Source organism: Carica papaya, chromosome 9 (assembly GCF_054855325.1).
Source record: "Carica papaya isolate Zhongbai chromosome 9, ASM5485532v1, whole genome shotgun sequence".
Taxonomy (NCBI): domain Eukaryota; kingdom Viridiplantae; phylum Streptophyta; class Magnoliopsida; order Brassicales; family Caricaceae; genus Carica; species Carica papaya.
The window spans coordinates 30,744,632-30,765,306 of record NC_142317.1 but is presented as its reverse complement, the minus strand read 5'-3'; the positions used below and the strand labels follow the sequence as shown (position 1 = coordinate 30,765,306).

Below are 20,675 nucleotides of genomic sequence, written 5' to 3'. Positions count from 1 at the left end.
ATGCTCGTGTATCTTTTTTTGCTGAATGGTTTTGATACTTTTATCTCCACTGAAGGAATGATTTTGTTCTTTTAATGCTTCATCTTATTTATCTATAATATTTATACGTTATTTTTTGCTGAGATAAATTTTCTTTTAATTAACCAAGTTGAAAGGGAATTACACGTAATGAGTTTCATATATATTTTGTTTAAGATAGAGATACGAAATATGTTATGAAATCGAGATAAATCCAATAATAATGTTAACTAATATGCTATTGCACTGATCTTTTCATTATCTCGTAAAATTTTCTTTTTTACTAAATCTTAATATTTATATATTTTAATAGTGAAACATGTATTAACGCATGTTAAACTACTTTAAACTTTAAATCTCGTTTATAATAATTATCTACATAATTTTTTTATTTACTCCTAACCGCGATCAGAGCCCTGCGTGATGACCTGAGAATAGATGTGCCTATTGGGGGCTCACTTCTAATGGTAAGTTTACTGTTCATCTGCTTATAATATGATTATTGATACATCTTCTCTTTTTGCAGAAGATAACAGGTGGAAGCTCGCGTGGACTTAGTCGGGAGCTGAACGGGTTCGACATTTCCTGTGGCTAATCTTGCGTAAGAGTTTACTTTCAAGAGGAACGGGTATATTATTGAAAGATTTTTTTTTTTATCACTCTTGCCATGTTCATTATGATCTGAACCAATAAAACATCTCTCCCCAAGTTATTCCCAACATATTGGTGATCTACCATACCTACCGTATAGTGCTTCTTAATAAGACATACTAATGCTTGATTGTTGACTGATTGTTTGTAAGGTTATCCAACATACATGCACATAAATATCCTTCAATGCTGGTACAGTGCACTCAGTTTGTGGCTAGCATTAGTTTGGTAAGCAATACTAAAAGTTCAATATGGTTGTCATAATAGAGTGAACACTCGATAAAAGACAGAGACGTGAACCTTGGATATCTCAAGGAATTCAATGTAACCCTACTATCTTTTTAACGTATATAACTTAGCCAATTGATCAAGTGAGACGAGTTCGACAAATCTTCCTCTTCATTGTTTTGGGTTTTAATCCAAAATCTCCCAGCCCAACAGACCACAACCTAGTCCAAACAAAAACCCAGCCTGATAGCCTGGGTTTGTCCCCAAACTATCCAGCTCAGCCCATCAGCAGGTTTCCCTAAATGTCATCGCTTAGTAAGCCTTAGAGGCAGTCGGAAGCTAGGTTTTCTCGGGGCTTTTCCCGTTATTTCACTGACAAAAGACTGAAGCTGCAGCCGGGGAGGTAGGACACTCCAGAATCCAGAAGTTCAGGGGGCGCTTAACCGATAATTGGTAAAAGCATATTAAGAATTGTTTAGATTTCAGTTTGGTGTTTAGGTTGCTTTTAATCTTCAGTTTTAGATTTAGATCAAAGTACATTATGATTAATATTTAGAGTATGTCGATGTGATTTAACATGCTATCTAAGTCTATGTTTGGATAATAACTTATGATGCATGTATTTGAGTTTAAAGCGAGCAGATGATCATGGAATTTGGAATGCCATGTATACTGATTCTCTGAATGTAGATGGTGGGTACTGGCAATTACTGTATCAATATTCTTCTGATGGACCATAAATAATCAGTATCAGAGGATTAATAAACTAGGCTAAGTCATCTAAATTTTTAATTAAGCTTAACACTTGAATTTAAGAAGGTTTAGAAAATGATAATAAAAAGGGAAGAAAAGAAAATGAACCGAATTCAGGAGTCAGGGGAAAAAGATTAGGTTCACAATTTGGGAAATGTTGAAGACCACGTGGGGAAAAGAGTACATGGAGTCATAAGGAATTGATCCTTATATCTTTTTTATTTTCTTTCATTGATTTTTTATGTATTTTCGTTCTCCATTCCTGTGACTTGTAAATGTGATTACAGGAATATGTTAGAACTGGATATCAATGTCACACACTTGTACATAGTTAGAACATTAGTTCCTTGCAAATCATGTTTAATCAATTAGTTGTGGTAGGTGCTACATACCATATCCTGTTTTACTTCGGACCTTAAAAATCTATTATTTAGATCAGCGGGTACTGTAACTTCTGATTCTATTTCCAATAGGATCGTGGTGACACTAAAACCAATTTTTTTAAAATATCATTTTTTTTCAAGTTTTGTCCCATGTCACTGTTGTGACAGTTTGATGGCTCCACCTATTCTTTTGCCCAGGTGCTGGGACATAGTGAATATGTCCTTATACAGAATCACATTTGGATAATTTTTCCTTCTCTTTGTTTTTCTCTATTTCTTTTCTGTATATTTCTCTCTGTTAAAGTCGTAGCATAACAGAAAGAGACGACGTAGAAGGCTGAAGGACAAAGACATGGCAAAATTGAGTTCAATATCATCCTACTCGCAAGCAAACCTGGCTTTTCAATGCCCAAAAATAGGTAGAATTCTTTTTTTTTTCTTTTTGCTGCTCGATTTCTGGTTTATTTGTCTGTTTTGCTCAGTTCTGTGTACTGTCTCTTTCCTGCTTAAAATTTTTATATTTGATATCCTCTACTCTTCTTTTCTTCACTAAAGTGTTGTTGTCTTGTTAATGGGGTTTTGAAAGTGCCTGGTTGTTTTGGTTTGGTTTGCGCGAGTACATAGTTTCAACTGAGGTGCTTGAAAATTACCCCAAAATGGAACTTTTTTAATCGTGGAATCTTTTTTTTTTTTCAAATAATATTATATTTTACTATTCTGGTTTCTTGAGTACCTTTTTCTCTTTATTCTTTTTTCAGGCTCATTGCGGTGCCATGATAAAGTAGCTTGTCCCAGGAAGATTTCTTCATTCCAAGAGGTACTTTTTACTGATAATGATGTTATAATAAAATTTTCATTTGCCTATTTTCTAAAAAATGCTCAACTGATGTTGGAAGTTTTGGGTTTTATCTTAAGACCAAAAAAGGAACACTGGTTTAGTTTTTCTCTTCTATTGGCTTGTTACATTGTTGTTATTTATGATCATTATATTTTTTGACGGGACAGTTAGGAGTGAGGGGGAGTGAGCTTTCTGGCATCGCTGTGATTAGTAAAACTATGGCTGCTACTCGGGCCCATGAGAAGCAAGGTGATGTAGTTACTTATTCAAAGCTTTCGTTGGTTTCTTTTATTATCTAGCAGATGCTTCTTTTAGTTTTTTGCTTCTGTTCTAACAAAATCATTGATGTATTGTGCACTTTTGGTAATTTACTAGGAAGCATTTTATTAGCCAAATTTCTGTGTTCATTGCTTACTTATTTCAAATTGAGTTCTTTTTTATCCACAGTGTAGTTAGGAGGTCGGAAGTAGGATTCATGCCATCCTCTGCTACTTTTTGGATCTAGAATTTTTAAGTGTCCTGCATTTAATGACGTTAGCAATATAATCTTCAATTGCAGTCATACAAGCTGTTTTGTCCAGTGATAGAGAGATGGAATCTTCCACAGCTACCAAGGGTGGAGGTCTCCGTGGCAAGCTAAATAAGGTTGTTCTTGCCTATAGTGGAGGTTTAGACACCTCTGTTATTGTCCCCTGGTTAAGGTGGGTAATTATTTTATTTAATTCTTTTTATTTCATAAAAATATTTTTTTAAGGAACTAATTAAAATATGAATAAATATGAAAAAGAGGGCATAGACTGCACTGAAATGAAAAACCCATCTGACCTTTTTAAAACTATAACTCTTGTAATTTATGTTTCCATTTTGCCCGAATTACTAGTAGATGTTATTTGAAGTCGATTCAAGTAATGAAAAATAAATGATTCTTCCTCTGAGTCATTAAAAATTAGAAACAGGAATCACATCCCTCCAATATTTGACTCTTAAACAAAACAGAAAGTTGTTATTATTTGCAAATCCAAAATCTTAATCACATTCTATCTAAAAATGAATTTAAATTCCAAAATTTTCCTGGAACTCATTTCTTCCAATCATAGTGTCAGATATGTAACTGTGTAGATGTGGGTAAAACCATACATCCCAATTTTCTCTTCTTTGACAAGCCAACCCAAGTACTAGTTCATTGTTTCTTTCCATTGGTGAGTTGTTGTAGTTGTTTTAATCTGGTTGGCTGAGACTTCAGAATCTCTCTTTTAGTTTATTCCAAGGTTCGAAATTGTTATTGTGGAGCTGTTGCAACATATACCTTCTTCTTGATTATATTACAGTTAACACTTTGACGTTTTCACTTCCTTATTCTTTGATGTGATGTATATTTGTAAAACACTGCAGATGTTTCTCTTTTACAGGGAGAATTATGGTTGTGAGGTTGTGTGCTTCACAGCAGATGTTGGTCAAGTATGTTAACTTTGGTGCTAGTTAATTTGATTTACAGTCTTAAACTAATGTGGATGCGTTTTGATACTTAATACTGAATAAGAAATGCTAAATGTGCAGGGTGTGCATGAATTAAAGGGTTTAGAAGAGAAAGCAAAAGCAAGTGGTGCTTCTGGATTGGTTGTCAAGGACTTGAAAGAGGAATTTGTAAGAGATTACATATTTCCCTGCCTTCGAGCTGGTGCAATTTATGAAAGGAAATACCTGCTGGGCACTTCTATGGCCCGTCCTGTTATTGCAAAAGTGAGTTCCTATTGTTAGAATTTTTTATGTTCTGATTGATGAATATGGGATCGATATTGGAAAAATGAATGAGTGTTTGTTATTTTCTTGTTGCTTTAGAGAAGTATATTTGCTCTGACCAAGGTATCTTTTGTATGTCCACAGTTCCATTTTTCATTTGAGTGACGGGATCAGTTATTTTTCAAATTACATGCACACAAACACATTGTTCTGATATAAGTTGATTTATCATGTGAGTTGAGGAACTAAGGGTTTATCTTTTTGCTATTCCTTGGGGGTGGTATATCAATCCAGGCAATGGTGGATGTTGCTAAAGAAGTTGGAGCTGATGCTGTTTCTCATGGATGTACCGGGAAAGGAAATGACCAGGCAGGCCTTGGGATTGAGCTTTTTTAATATTCTAGTACCCCATTACATAATGCATCATTTCGGATGTTCTTTGCTGCCTAACTGACCCCATGAATTCAGGTTCGCTTTGAGTTAACATTCTTTGCCCTCAATCCTGATCTAAATGTTGTGGCTCCTTGGAGAGAATGGGATATTCAGGGGAGAGAAGATGCTATTGAATATGCAAAGAAGCATAACGTGCCTGTTCCAGTGACGAAGAAGTCAATATACAGCAGAGACAGGAATTTATGGCACCTGAGTCATGAGGTGGGTAAACTTTCCTCTTTCTCTAATGTCGTGATCAATTGTATGTTCCTGTATCTACACTGAAAAAGATATTCGAAAAATGTGTCGTTATGAGTTAAATTTTGCATCCAAATGCATGACATTTTAGGGTGACATATTGGAAGACCCAGCAAATGAACCAAAGAAAGACATGTATATGATGACTGTTGACCCAGAAGATGCACCAAATGAACCCGAGTGAGTTCCCTTCCCAGTCTCTGTTAAACTACTGCAAGATATCGCATGTTAGCTCGAGTACAAGCTTATGTGTCCTTTCTTTTGACTTGTTTCTGTAGATACGTTGAAATCGGCATTGTTTCTGGGGTTCCTGTGTCAGTCAATGGGAAGAACCTTTCCCCAGCAACGCTTCTTTCTGAACTTAATGATATGGGTGGGAGACATGGAATTGGCCGTGTTGACCTAGTTGAGAACCGGCTTGTTGGAATGAAAAGCCGTGGTGTCTATGAAACTCCTGGTGGAACAATCCTTTTTGCTGCTATACGTGAGCTGGAATCCTTAACGCTTGATCGAGAAACAATGCAAGTAAAAGATTCACTGGCATTGAAGTATGCTGAGCTTGTTTATGCTGGTAGGTGGTTTGACCCACTTCGGGAGTCTATGGATGCCTTCATGGAGAAAATTACAGAGACGACAACTGGTTCTGTGATTCTGAAGTTGTACAAAGGATCTGTATCTGTAACAGGTCGCAAGAGTCCATATAGCCTCTACAGGCAGGATATTTCATCATTTGAGAGTGGGCAAATATACGATCAGGCTGATGCTGCTGGATTCATTCGGCTTTATGGCCTTCCAATGAGAGTGAGGGCAATGCTTGATAAGGGTATGTGATAATGACAATTTTGTGTCATTTGTGTGATAACATTGATCTGCTGGCTGAACTTTCGGCTATATTTATATATGCAATGCTTACTCAGGTTCAAGATCCCAATTTACTGGTTGATGTACTTTTCTTCTGTCAGACCTCCCTTGATTTCTCCCTCCTTTGTTCAAGATCCCAATGGATCAAAACACTTTGACCCAATAGGAAGAGAAAATAGAAGATCTTCATATTCATCCATGCATGAAAATCAAGAGTAATAAAAATGTCTTTGGATGCTTAATGAAAAATAAAATACAATTTTTTAAGTAGAAAAAATTAAGGGTGCTTAATCAACTAATATTTATTTATATAATAAGAGTATACTTACACATTGCATAGACATGTTATATATAATAAATTTTATAAAAAATAAAAGGCTTAAAATATTTATTTATTTAAGTTCAACATTTTTATTTTCTTTCTATTCTGGTTAATATTATACTAATGTATTATTTATTCACTAAAGCATATCACAACTCAACAATATAATCCACCATGCCCAAAAATATTCCCACCATCTACTCTTCAAAGTTCTTTTACTTGTTGCCAGCCGTATTGCATACAATAACTATAACAAATAAATTATATCTATTTATTGATTATATTACACAATAACTATAGTGAAAGAAACCCTCTTTGTTTGATTTGTATTGTATAAATTATATTATATTATATCATACAATTACCAATAAAATATTCTGATTCCTTTAGATTTAACTCAAAAACTGATGGAAGCAAACCAGTTTCTGCAATCAATTTTGTTTGATTCTACCCCATAAACTTTTGATGAACTTTGTTTTTATTTATTAAAAACAAACCCAGTTTAGGTTATTGAAATTTACACTTCCATCAAACCAAATATTCATGAAGATCACAATCGAGGACCATTTTTTGTCAACGCATTATCCCCAGGCTCCAATCCTGATGATTCATTACATGCACGTAACGTTGCAGTTCTCAACTTTTCTTCTTCTTCTTCTTGCTGCTTTAGGGTTTCATAAAGAGGAGAATTCCTAGTCTCCTTCAGCCACAAACTCAACACTCCGCTGAAGAACGACAGACACCCAAACACCACAAATGACAGGGATGGATTCAGACGACCAACAACGACCAACAATGGCGCTACAGATGCTCCAAGCATCAAAGCCTGTCGTAAAAGCGACACTGCGAAGTTTCTCACGTTGGTGGGGAAAAGTTCCACACAGTAAATGTATATAACGTCGAAAGCTAAGGAAGCAGCCATGAAACCTACTGCTTCAATGCTTAGTTGAGCCCAACCCCTTGCAGAACCAGACCCTTTGGTGAAGATGATGCAGAGAAGACATGAAGCGCCGGCAATAAAAGCCGACGTTGAAAACAGCAGCCGTCGCTTAGTGAAACCCAACAGTATACTTCCTGTTTCGATAAAAGTATAAACAAAATAATGATTGATTATTTTAATTCTCTAACAACTATAATATATATATATATATATATGTATATATAGTTGATAAATCTATTTCTTTACAACAGATTTGAGAGACTCTGGATTAGAGTAAATATGTGTTTTCCTGTTTCTTATTGGAGTTTTTTCATGTCAAGAAAATTTGAATATTTATTTATTTTGTAAAATTAATAATTTAATATAATTTTTAAATAAATTTATATATAAATTAATATCTTAAAAATAAATACTATTAATTACATTATATATAAAGAATAAATACGAATTAAATCTTTTAAAAGATAAATTTTTGATAACTAAAAAAATAAATAAAAATCAAATATAATAAAAAATAAATCCTATTTAAATTTAAATTAACTAATAAAATAAATTATAATTTTTATATTAATTTTTAATAATTATATTATGAGTAAATATATATAAATAATTAATAAATATATAAATTTTTAGTTAAAATTATTATATATATTCATTAATAATTTTATTTTAACAAATTATCAGATTATGAATTTATGAATTTATGAGTTTAAATCATATTGTTATATATATTCTGATTTAAATGATGTTTTATATTATATTATTATAATTGTCTATTTATAATTTATTAAGAAATATATAATTTTTTATCAAAAAAATAATAAATATATATAAAATTTTACTACAAGAAAATAATATATACCTATGAAAACTGCAGGAATCTCCATAAGGGCATTAATGGCGACAGTCAAGTAGAGATTGAACTTAAGATTCCCAACATTCAGCTGTACTCCATAGTAGACAAACCCAACACCAAACCCAGCTACCATCACCACCACCATTCTTTTAGCAGCCCATTTCGTTTTCCACAGACTCTCTGATGATTTCTTATTCTCTGTATTCCCATTCTCAACTTTAGTTCCGGACGGGTCAACTAGGGTTAGCTGATGGGGAAGCTGTCTCCCATTTCGTCTCGCAAAAGTTTCAAGAACACGGAGGGCTTCACTACTGCGTCCTCTGATGAGAAGCCAACGGGGAGACTCTGAGACAAAGGGGTAGAAAACAAGAGCGTAGAGAAGAGGAAAAAGAGAAATGATTCTGTAAAGATTTCTCCAGTGAGTTTTTGAGAAGTAAGCGATGAGAGGAAGAGAAAGAAAGCCTGCTGTGAAGAAGAAGAAACCATATTGACCAACTTGACCACGCCATTTACGACCAACGACTTCTGTGGAGAGAACAAGGCAGCAAATTCCGATTCCTGATCTTGAAAAACCATTTGCGAATCGGAGGAAGGAGTAGACCCAAATGTTTGGGGAGAAAGATGTGCAGAAAGTGGTTATGAAGGTCAAGATACAGGACAAGAAGAGAGTTCTCTTTCGACCAAGATAGGCATCTGCTAGACGGCCGTACATTGCAGACCCTGCCAAACAAAAACATCAACTATATAATAATTATATATATATTTACACGCATTTCATAATCCCAAAAGTTTGAACTTAAGACCCAGATAAGTAGAATTTTAAGCTATGCTGACTCGAACCAATAAATAAACTCAAATACGATGTAACTCCAAGTTTTAATTAAAGATTAACTAGATCTTTTAATTAGACCCTGCCAACCAAAACATGGATTACATAATCATATACATATATATCTGTACATCATAATCCCAAAAGTTTTAGCTTAAGACCCAGATAAGCAGAATTTTCTAGTTATGCTGACTCAAACCAAAGAAAAAAAATTAAACTCAGAATCACAATGTAACTTGAAGTTTTAATTAAAAATTAACTCTGATCTGATCGACTCAATTTAAAAAGTGGTAATGAGTAACATCACATAGGATTTGTCCACTACTAATTCAATATTTTTTTGTCATCCCTCAAATTCAAAATTCAATAATATTAAAAAAAAAGGTAAATAAAATACTAAGAAAACAGGAACTCTAATTCTAATTTTTTATTAAACAATTAACCATATTAAATATTAGAAAATTGAAAACAAACACAATCTATCATAAAATTTATAAAGAGAATGATAAGAATTAATTCTATACCGAGTAAAGAACCAAGAAAGAAGAGTGAAGCAGGAACAGCAGCAAGAAACTTGTGGTCACAAATGAGAGACCACTCAGCAATGGTAGAACTTTTACTCTCACCAATCCATTCCCAACTTCCAGCCGCCAAACCACACACCGCCGACAACCCTTCCCTCTTGCCCCCTCCGCCGCAGACCTTCTTGTCTACGCATTCCCAACCAGACGGCTGAGCGTCGCTAAAGATCGTCACTAACGTGTTCTGCGCATCAAACATCCACGCCACCGACACAACCATCACATGCATCAACTGCCAGACACCTAAATTCCCTACGTGTCTTTCGACAACCTCGTCCACTGTCAGCCGCAATTCATCATGGTTTGATGTTATTGTTCCTCTTTCCACCGCACTATGTATATTTCCTTCAGTTTCTACCAGTTCTTGCATTTCTTGATCCATTTCTCTCTCTCTCTCTCTCTCTCTCTCTGCTAGTTTCTTTGGTTTTTGATTGAGTTGGTTAGTTTTTTTGATAGTGGAACGGTGAGCAACGTTTCTTTGTTTTTTTCCTGTCACGCAAAATGCTTTTGTTTGCAGGAAATATGGGTTTGTATGTGTGTATATATATGCACGCACATGATGTATGGCAGTGGTTCTCGTGAGTGATTACCTCAGCGGTTTGCTAGATAGAAGAAAAGCACATTGGAAGCGTGAAGACAAGAAGTTACCACATGGACTTTCATTACTATTAGTGTGTATATATATTATTACTTTATTAATCATAACGAAAGCATGTATATATACACACATATATGAAGCAGTCTATTAACTGTACGTAATATTCTCGATAATTTAAACAATAGTGAGTCCGTTTTGTTTTTGTTTTTTCTTCTTTTCTTTTCAGAAAGTTGTAATATTAATGAGTTTTAATATACCAAACAAATAAAGTGAAACTAGAGGTAACATATATATATATATATATATATATATGTAGATTAATTGGTGAATATGGGTTACTACCAGTTACCCATTATACATATATATATATATATAGATAGATATCTTTAACTATATTGGACAAATTGTTGGTGAGATGGTGATACGGGAGTGGGGTGCAGACATTTGGTGGTGGTATTTGGTAGCAGAGCTATTTAATACACTTCACTTTAAGAAAGACTCGTTCAGATATGTATGAGTTTATTTTTAATAATGCAGAACCCAGACTTTCTGGTGGAAAACCTGTTGAAATATGACTCAGAATTTTAATGGGTTTTTCCTGGGAGACATTCTGTAAGTAGGCGAATCTCTATAATAAGCTTCAAATTTTGATTCTTTTAGAAAAAGTTTTACCTATTTGTTAACATTGGGTAAATTGTCTTCGACTAATTTCACAAAGAGATTAATTTTGATGAGAAAGTAGTGAAATGAAGAACTATAATGAGATGCATGGATGGATTTCCTGATCCTACAATAATGAGATGTATGGATACATAGTATTAATTTCATAGTACTACCTATTGTAATTGAACTTATGGTTGAGAGATTGTAATTATAAAAATATAGTTCAAGCAATAATGATAGATACATTACAAGTTAAGTTTAGTTACATGATTATATAGTGAAAACAAATGAGTTAATTAATCTTGACTTTAAAATCTTTTATATTACATAATTCGGATAAAATTATTTTCTTGAGCCAAGTCTGGGTTAGATTTTTTGAAGAATCAATAAAAAATAATTAGTTTTTTAGGGCTCACAATGGGACTTCAAGTCATAAAAGATAGAATTATCCTTGGGCAATATAGTAAAATAATATTTACCTTTCATTTTCTTAAACAAGTAAATACAGGAGGAAAACCTACTATAAGATAAAATCATGACAGATACAAGCCTCTATGGACATTAAAAGGTGCCTCATTAAGTTCAAATAAACCTAAATAAAAATAGTTAAGCAGTGAATGAAGAGGTACGAAAAAACATATGTATATAATTGTGAAGTTGAAGATATAAAAGCATCTCATAGAGGCATATTCCACAAGAAAAAATGGACCATGGATTATCTAACCTCTAGGTTCTACCAAGGTCTACTTGTCTAAAATGTTATACTATCTTTTGTGGCTAAATATTCTGAGTTCTAGAATTACTATTGTGATAAGAGACCCTTAAATAAAATTATATATTGTTTTAATTCTTATTGCATTGCAAAAGACAAGTTGCAGGAGGAGCTTAATTTGTGAATTATGATCGCCCTTTACATGAATAAAGCTTTTCTTTACATTCCTTGACCTTTTATTACTCATGCTCCTCTAAGTATGCATGTCTTAATTAACAAGTAAATACATGTCTAACATTCTTATAAGTTTTTCTTTGTTTTCGTGATTAAAAATCATAATCTAAAAAATAAAGAGTCAAGTATGGAGAATCAATCATAAAAGAGGTTTAGAGAAAGTTACAAAGAGAATGGCCATAAGAAGGACTCAAAAAGCATACGAAATGGATGAAAAATCTTGTTTTGAGTTTTGTTGATAATATTCTATGAAGTACTAAGATGGATAATCTAGTGCAATAATTTAACAATTATAGCTTAGTGAGGGATTAATTCATATGTATATAAAAAAGAAAAAGGTTCATACATGAATTTATTTGAATATGTCAAGTATGTGTCTATCAAGGAAGTAAAGAGGGTAGTACAAAGAGCAAATTATGACTTCTTTATGGGAGAACAATAGGTGGTAAAAGTTACAGCAGAGGGAAGGATGCAAAATAGGTTTAGAGCAAGGGGATGGAATAATATTTTACAAGAAAGGAGTTAAGAATACATGATAGGGATGATTGAGGTAGGTTAGAATGATAACAGGGCAAACGAGGCAACATTTTATGTGGAGTTGCTTAGGGACACATTTAATAGTCATAAGTTTAGCCATTAGAGGGTTTAATTGGTGAGCTACGATGCTCCAATTTCAAAGTTTTAATTAAAAGACGAGGTACGATAACTGAGGAGATATGTAGTGGCTTGATATGAAGGAAACTATAATTTACAACAGATTAAAGAGAACATTATAAGAGAGGATAAATAGGTCTTTGATGTAAAGAAATAAAAAGAGATTTTGATGGTAGTTGATATATCACAACTAGGAGACCATAGAAAGACTAATAGGAAAAGTGGGAGTATGAAAAGTGTAGAGAAATAGATATGCTAGGAAGGTGTGCCCATATATAAAAGAGAGCATAAACAAGACTTAGATGAAATTTATAAGTGTCCTTTCATATGTCTAGAATAGTAGGCTTTATTTTAAGATAGAAATTTCTTAGGGAAGTTCTTATAAATCCATGACGATATAAAACATGAGAAGTGCGACAATATGAAGCATAGGGTAGAAAATACACTAACTTCAAAATTTGTTAGGGTGGTAGATGTTCCTTTTTATATGAAGACCTTTACTGTGTGTATTGAGGAGGATGAATAAGAGTCTAACCATTATAAAGATTCATTTATTTTAGTTGGAAATAAACATAAAAAAGAAGTTAAAAAAACAAGTGAAGAGACACTAGAAGTACAAGATCTTTAACTCGTGTAGAGAAGATATATTACCAAAAACAAGAAAAAGGATGATGAGATGGAGAACTGAAGGTCGCATTGAGAGGGGTTGAACGTTATGAAAAATAATGTGTGTGTATGGGGATGAAAGGACAATACTCTGACAAGTATATAAAACAACAAAAAGGATGATGGAAATAAAAATAGAGAGTTAACAAGAAACAATAATATGGTGAACTTATTTATAATAGGTTCTCTAAGTGGGTCGAGCTAGATGGGCTGAAATAAGGAATGAGTTAAGTTTTGATCGTGATCTTGAGGATTTTTTTATGACAAAGTCTAAGTGAGCCAATGGAACAAGACTCGTTGATCATAGACATAAGGGATATGGTCTTGGAGGTTCTTCACCAAGAGTGCCAAATGTAATGGGAATGAAGAGAGTAAAAGGAGAAAGAATGAAAAAAAAAAAAGAAAAGTCATGCTAGAGGATGATAAAAGTGGGGAAAGAGTTTCATAAATCTTAAATTAATTGGCTTTGGATAAAAACTTAAGGAGACATAAATAATATATAAGAAAAATAGTTGAGTCTAATAGAGTGTAAAAGTGTATATAGAATATGTCTGCATGAGCTAGACGGAACTCAAAAGCCTTTTTGGCTAATGGAATTGGAAGGAGAAGAAAAAAGTCAACATTGACTAAAAGTATAGAGGGTTCAGTCTCTGAAGAGACCACGAATTTTTATATCGAGAATAGTAATGGGGTTATGTAAAGAAAGACTGAGGTAGGATTCTTAGTGCCAGTTTAGATATAATATTCAAGTGCAAGAAGGAAGAGGCTATTAAAATAATAATAGAGCTTGAGTAATGAGAGTGGGAGGCTTGTTGTAAATTGCCATACGAAGATATGTAGTTTATTTCATAATTTTGTGTGTCTATTTAATTACTATGTCTTATAAAATATAATTGTTTGTTTAATTATCTCATATGAATGGGCTTAGAAAAAGAGAAAAACTTACGGTCATTCAAACATAAATTAGGAGGCTTAAGCATTTGATAGTGTTTACTTTAGGAACGAAGTCAAGATTAGTAGAAATATCTTTGATTAGTATGTAAAACATGAAGGATGTTGATTTTTTTTTTTAGCTGAGAGAACGACTGATGAGTTGTTATGCATGTGCACTAGTAAGATGTTAAAGGTCGAGAAGATGAGGATTGAATATAATTTATCTTATTGAATGATGTATGAGCTAGTTTAGTTTGCAGTTTTCTTGTGTAAATGTGTTTGGCCCATGCGAGGATAAGGAGAAAGAAAAAGCTTGGGTTATGTTATACAAGAAATAATCGATAGGGATGAGTTGTTATATGTAAAGGGTGTAATACGATATTATTGGAATAGAAAATATTAGTAGTGGGATCAATTTGAGGGAGAGTCAAACTTAGGTGGTTTAGTATAAGATCTACATTTGATTGACATCCCTATAAGCAATAGGACCTTTACATGATCCAATACTATAGTGTTACCTTTTATAAGTAGGCTAGATAGGTTTTAGTATATAGGAGCTTTTATGGATCTTTAACACTAGGAACCAATTTAGCATTGAGGAAGGTATCTTGGACCACTACCCAATGGGCTTATTTATGTTGAATGTAGATTAAGATCCAAAACCATTCAACACTTCAACATGACCCTAAAAGAGACCGACTTTATGAATCTTACTTAAGACATGTGGGAGGAGTACAAAGTTAGAGGCTATTCGAGCATTAATTTAGCAATAAAACTAGAGAGGTTAAAAGTGGATATTATATCTTGGAGTAAGGTGTATCTACGGATAAAGTTGTAGTCTCTTTGTTTCAATTGATAGGGCATCTATGAGTAGGTACAATTGGTGGTTAGGAGGTAAGGTTGAGAAGAACTAGGGATCAAAGAGTAAAATTATGGAGGTCATTAAAAATAGAGAAAGACATGTAGAGGGATAAATCTAAATTACCATGGTTGAAGGACAAATAACACTATGTATCTTCACTAGACAATACTTGGTATGAGAAGATTGATGATTCGATCTTCATAAGTAGAGATGAGGGAGCTTTTTTATCTCTATACACGGTTAAAAGGAAACTTGAATAATTCTTTAGAAATTATTTTATGTAGAGATTGAGCTTGCTGAGTGTATCTAAAAACTTAGACTTTTAACATAAATGTTCAAGTCACGCCATCAACATGTTGAACAAACAATCTCCTCCATACATTGCCTAGCTCATAATCGCAATTAACTCATTTCGATTTGAATTGGGTAAGGAGCCATAACAAACAAGCTTGCTCTATAAACATGATAATGCTCCACATTTGTTTGGTCATCGTCTTATTCTACTTCAATTTCTATTGCCAGAAAGCATAACACATAAAATGATGTTAAAATCATAAAGCACAACACTATAAACTCCGGCGAAATACTAAAGAACATAAGTGATTTTAGTTAAAAAAAAAAAAACATAACACATTTTTTCTCTTTTGATTATAAAAATCAAATCAAAAATTGAAACATAAAGTTTTGAGAAATGACTTGTATTGTAAAAAGTGAATAGTGTTTTAATAAACATATTTATGAACTTTATATTTAAGTAATTCATTGATAACATTTTTTTTTAAAAAAAAAGTAAATATGTTAATTTTTATATTAAAATTATTTTTATTTCACAATATTTTTAATAGCTTACAATCACAAAGTTTTATTACGACGGATGGCAATATCTCACCTCGCAACACCAAAACGAAAATTAACCAAATAAAAAACTCGAACCTGTCAAATCATACATAAAATCAAACCTCTATTAGTAGATATCCTATTTCATTGATTTATCAATTCTCATCTCCTATTTTGATTAAAGAAAGAAATTCTCATCTCCTACGCAATACTTGTTTTAGTAAACAATAACAACACATCATTTCTATTTCTCTCATCTTCCCTTGTCTTACTTATCTTTTTAACATTACCAATTATGTACATATACATGAAAGAATTAAAAACAACAATGGTGGAGAAATAGAAAGGATATAATTAAAGAGATTCCAAGAATATTCTTTTTCATTTTAATTAAAAATTAAACACAAACAATTACTTGTATTAGCCCCCAAAAAATGTGGAGTAGAGGGGATATGTGGACACGTATATAAGCATTATTTTTTGTTTTAAAATTTTATAATTATTAGTATTTTATTTTACTTTTTTAGTGGGATTATTATCTTAATTATTTTAAATTAGTATTCTAATTTGATTATTAGTTAGTGCAAAAGTGGGAAGTGAGGTGTTAATGCATTAGAAAAAGGTGGCATTCCGAGTAAGACACCTTTATTTGCTTATCATTTCACTTACAAGAGTTTCTCTTGGCCACGGATTTCATGAGGCCATCTTTCTTTCAATCATCATTAAATTAATATATATATATATGTATATATGTTACAATTTTAGGGTAAGTTTCCTAATTAGATAAACTTTACATATAAAATTTGATTATATTATAAAATCTAGTGTGTTGGTATGGATAATTTTGGTTATTAGCCTAACTATTAGGTAGTATTATTAATTTTTGATGATCTAAGAGAGTTAGATATGTCATAATATTATATATTCTTAAGATTAGTCTTATAATTATAGAAAATTCATTATAATATATCTATTTAAGTATTAAATATAGAGTCATAATAATTATTTTAAATGTAATTTAAGATTAGAAAAAAATATCGACATGTCTTCTTTAATTCAAGATATTAGGCGTATTCTTATAAGTAACTAAAAACAAATTTAATTTCAAACTAAAAGTTAAAAAAAAAAAAAAAAAATTCTAACAATAGTTACATGTTAAAAAATATAGAAACATAAATAAAAAAAGTACTGAAAGTAGAGTTTATGAATAATTTTGAATACTTATATATATACTCACATTTGAAAATCTTATCCATACGTATATAAAAAAATTAACTAGATATAACATATATGGACATAAAAAAAATTACTTAAGGATATAAATTAAGGTTATACTGATCATAAAATCGTAACCACATATTATCAAGCTCGCTATTTTTTCATTGCCTGCATGGTGTCAAAAGTACTTTATATTATATTAATATGTTGACATGATTAATATTAACTTTATTGATATAATCTTTAATCCCCTATTGGTAGTATCAATAAATCTCAATGATTAATGTTTAATTTTCATTAAAAAAAAATTATAATTCACATATTAATAAGTCGAAGATACTATAATTTATTATGATTTATTAATAATTCAGGTCATTTATTTAATAATTAAAGTATAAGTATATAATAATTATTTCAAAATATTAAAAAAAAAACATAATAATTCACATGATTAGGTTATACCCAAGTTTCCAAATAATTTAAGACCAAGCATTTGGATGAGGTCATAATTGTATTTTTAAAAAATTCTATTGGAATTCCTTTGAAGCATGCTATTGTATATAAGTGAATAGAGGAATAGAGTTTAGAATAATACATTAAGATTGTTCACCCCTTGCTTGATCTATTAGATCTTCACCCTCACATTTGAAGAGAGCAGCACGTGTAGCGCCCGGACCGAGGAGAAAAAAAAAAAAAAGTCACGTCGGCAGCCACGTCAGCAGGCCCGGTCAGCAGTCCCGGCCAACCGGGGCCTGCCACGTGGCAAGACCACGTCGCTCCTGAACGGGCCACGTTGGCGATCCGCGTGGGCGCGATCGGACGGCCCAGATCAATCGCGCGATCGGACGACCCAGATTTAATCGCACGGACGGCCCAGATTTAATCAAAAACGGACGGCCCAGATTAAAACAAAATGGACGGCTGAGATCAAAGGGCAAGGGGTTATAAATAGAACCCCCACACCAGACCACAAACCCTAGCCGCCTGCCGCTCGCCGGAGAAGACGAACCAGAGGCTGACCGCCGCCACCCGCCGCCGCACCGGGGAAATTTTCGACCGCCGATCGAGGTAAATTTCATACCCCCGACTCGTTTTTCCACGTTGATTCCTCCTATGGCCAAATCGAAGCCAAAATCCTTGCCAAACGGCCGGAATACGCGACCGAAGACCAGCGGCGCCGCCGCGCCCCCTCTCGGTTTTTGCCTCCGACGAGGCCCTTCCCGGCCTCCGTTTGATGCAATTTTTATATCACCGTGATCACCATTCTTTTCTTTACAGGTTGACCGGAGCCGAATCACTAAAACACGAACCTCGCCGGAGAGCCGCCGCACCCGAGAGCGCCGCCGCCGGTAAGCTCCGTTTTTCCGTATTTTTTGGCCCCCCGAGGGCCTTAGGGTTGTTTTCTCACAGCGACCGCTGCGAGTGTGGCCGAATTCGGCCGAAAACAGCCAACCCGAGGCGACTCGCCGCCGCCAGCGGCGGCGCCGTCGCCGGAGCACGGCGAAGCCGCCGTGCCGGAGTTGCGATTTGGGCCGAAAGAGGCCCTGGGCCTAATTTGGGTTTTTTTTTAGAACACGTGCAGGTACCGTTAGTGTGTTTCAGTTCCCCGGGAAAAATTCAGGGAAAATTAGGGACGGCCTGTAGGCGCACTGTGAATCGTATTCAGATCCCGAAAACAAGTAAGGACCCCTCACCCTATTTCCTATCACGGTATTAAAGTTCAAAATGATAAAACGGTATTTCTTGAATTAACGCATGTGTGAAATTGACTAAGGTTGCTAATGGAGCCCGAGTCTAGTGTGATTTATGATTTACTGTTATTTGGCATGTTTTACAGCTTTAAATGCATTATGAGGTTTGATGTGTTCATTTTATAGTTTCGAGTGCATATATTACTGTTTTATTTATTTATGGGTTGAAAGACTGAAGAACTGATACTGTATGTTGTCTGCTTGGCATGAATTACGATTTGCTTTCTTAAATGTGAATTGATGATGCTTATTGAGGAAAAAGGAAAATGAAAGATTGTGTAGACTGATAATTGTATGATGGGGTTAGCCTGACTAGATATCCTGGGAGATGGTGGACGGACCGGGTCCGTAGGGAACCCTACCGGGATTGGGGTCTCACATGCCGGACGGGGTATGGAGATCTTATGGTTTTGGCGCCCATACCGGACGGGGTATGGGGACGGCCCGTTTCACCCTCATACCGGACGGGGTATTGAGGTTTATGGTTTTGGCGCCCATACCGGACGGGGTATGGGGACGGCCCTGGAAACTGATTATGAATGTTAAAGGTTAACGGGTAGCGGGACCCCTATGGACCCCCATGGATACTAGTAGGCTGGTAAATGAGAAAATGATATGTTGTATAATGATTGAATTTCAAAATGCGTGATAAGTGCTATGTTTTACAGCTTATATTATTCTATGATTGTGATAATGTTATTGTTTTCTTATATTGTTTCATGAATTCCACCGAGGTAAGTGGATGGTAAAGGTTTTATCATAAATAAAAAGGATTTGTTATAAATCATGCTCCATTGGTCTTTTGTGTTTTTCTACCCACCTTTACCTCCGTGACGGTGAGATATCGTGATGTTCTTACTGGGTTAGTGTAGCTCACTCCTTATTTAACCATTTCAGATCAGGAAGACAGGTTTCCCGAACCCGTTCCGCAGGAGGATGACGAAGGGGATGCCTAGAGACTCTGTAGTCATACTCATAGTTTCATTTTCGAGTTTCTCTCTTAGTTAGTTTAATCTTTTATACTTTAAGTACGTTTTTGGTTTTCGTGTAAGGGATGTTAACTGAAATTTTGTCTTCGCTTCCGCATTTAATAATTATAATATAATTTCCATTTTAAATTTCCGGGGCTGCTACAGCACGTGAGAGAATTAATTCTTTATCTACATAAGGACTGGTCAAGTTATTCTAATAATTCAACATAAAAAGTAAGAAAGTAAATGTTGTGAAATAGTAGTGACTTCAAAAAAAGTAACCTGCAAATATTTTAGAGAGCTCATATTTAAAGCAGAAGTAGACAGTAAAATAAGATAAAAACCTACTCTTAATGTTTATAATTTTTATTTACTTTATTTTGTCTCAGAATATGTAGAGTACATAATAGTTAGTGCATAACTCATCGATCTCAATAACTTATTGCGTACCAGTCTTCTCAACTAATTGCTTGACTAACAACATCAAGACAAGCACAAACACAACTAGAGATAATGAAGAAAAAAACACATCTTTTTTTCTTAGAACCTACATTAAAAAAGTCAAAAGTTGATGAAGATATACTGAGAATGAACATATACATTGCTATACATAGCTTTTAGAAAAACAAATATGAAACTAAGAAATCAAATTAAATCTTCATATAAGTGAAATTTCGTAATAGGTATCACATAATTTTAGGAAGCTTTGTTTCCTAATGTTAAGATGAAAATGGAGAAATTATTCAACACTCTTCCTCAAGTTAGTGAATATGCATCTTTAATTTCCAGCTTATAGATAAGCCATTGGAATGTCGCCCTACTAAGCCCTTTTGTTAACACGTCTACAACTTGATCAAATATATGAAGCACAAATCAATCCACTATC

The 20,675-nt window shown here is 33.8% G+C and overlaps 2 protein-coding genes and 1 long non-coding RNA gene across 4 annotated transcripts; 2 read left to right on the top strand and 1 right to left on the bottom strand.

The window, feature by feature from the left end:
• Positions 1 to 1,190: 1,190 nt before the first annotated feature.
• Positions 1,191 to 6,232, top strand: LOC110810091 (arginosuccinate synthase family). 2 transcript variants are annotated; one of them, XM_088211038.1, is made up of 11 exons: positions 1,191 to 1,350; positions 2,352 to 2,452; positions 2,792 to 2,850; positions 3,039 to 3,120; positions 3,431 to 3,572; positions 4,281 to 4,329; positions 4,429 to 4,611; positions 4,906 to 4,980; positions 5,080 to 5,265; positions 5,393 to 5,481; positions 5,580 to 6,232. In XM_088211038.1, the coding sequence occupies exons 2-11, from the start codon at positions 2,386 to 2,388 to the stop codon at positions 6,130 to 6,132; spliced, it is 1,485 nt and encodes a 494-aa protein (XP_088067164.1). In that variant the 5' UTR covers positions 1,191 to 1,350; positions 2,352 to 2,385; the 3' UTR covers positions 6,133 to 6,232. The 2 variants fall into 2 exon arrangements, with proteins under 2 accessions (XP_088067164.1, XP_088067165.1); XM_088211039.1 differs by having other exon boundaries at positions 1,212 to 1,350; positions 2,338 to 2,452.
• Positions 6,233 to 6,784: 552 nt separating this feature from the next.
• Positions 6,785 to 10,278, bottom strand: OCT1 (organic cation/carnitine transporter1). The gene is made up of 3 exons (XM_022036160.2): positions 9,634 to 10,278; positions 8,287 to 9,000; positions 6,785 to 7,558 (listed from the first exon to the last, which is right to left on the bottom strand). The coding sequence occupies exons 1-3, from the start codon at positions 10,070 to 10,072 to the stop codon at positions 7,035 to 7,037; spliced, it is 1,677 nt and encodes a 558-aa protein (XP_021891852.1). The 5' UTR covers positions 10,073 to 10,278; the 3' UTR covers positions 6,785 to 7,034.
• A 7,450-nt stretch (positions 10,279 to 17,728) lies between these two features.
• LOC148240252 (uncharacterized) lies at positions 17,729 to 19,936 on the top strand. The gene is made up of 3 exons (XR_015816300.1): positions 17,729 to 18,135; positions 18,346 to 18,416; positions 18,639 to 19,936. It is a non-coding gene; the product is annotated as an uncharacterized LOC148240252 (long non-coding RNA).
• The last annotated feature ends 739 nt before the right edge of the window (positions 19,937 to 20,675 follow it).

Coding starts and splice junctions, on each gene's coding strand:
- LOC110810091 (XM_088211038.1), top strand. CDS start 2,386: ATGGCAAAATTGAGTTCAATATCATCCTACTCGCAAGCAAACCTGGCT. Junction 4,981..5,079: donor CCGGGAAAGGAAATGACCAG/GCAGGCCTTGGG, acceptor CCATGAATTCAG/GTTCGCTTTGAGTTAACATT. Junction 5,482..5,579: donor GATGCACCAAATGAACCCGA/GTGAGTTCCCTT, acceptor TTGTTTCTGTAG/ATACGTTGAAATCGGCATTG.
- OCT1 (XM_022036160.2), bottom strand. CDS start 10,072: ATGGATCAAGAAATGCAAGAACTGGTAGAAACTGAAGGAAATATACAT. Junction 9,001..9,633: donor CTTTCTTGGTTCTTTACTCG/GTATAGAATTAA, acceptor TTTGTTTGGCAG/GGTCTGCAATGTACGGCCGT. Junction 7,559..8,286: donor GATTCCTGCAGTTTTCATAG/GTATATATTATT, acceptor TTATCGAAACAG/GAAGTATACTGTTGGGTTTC.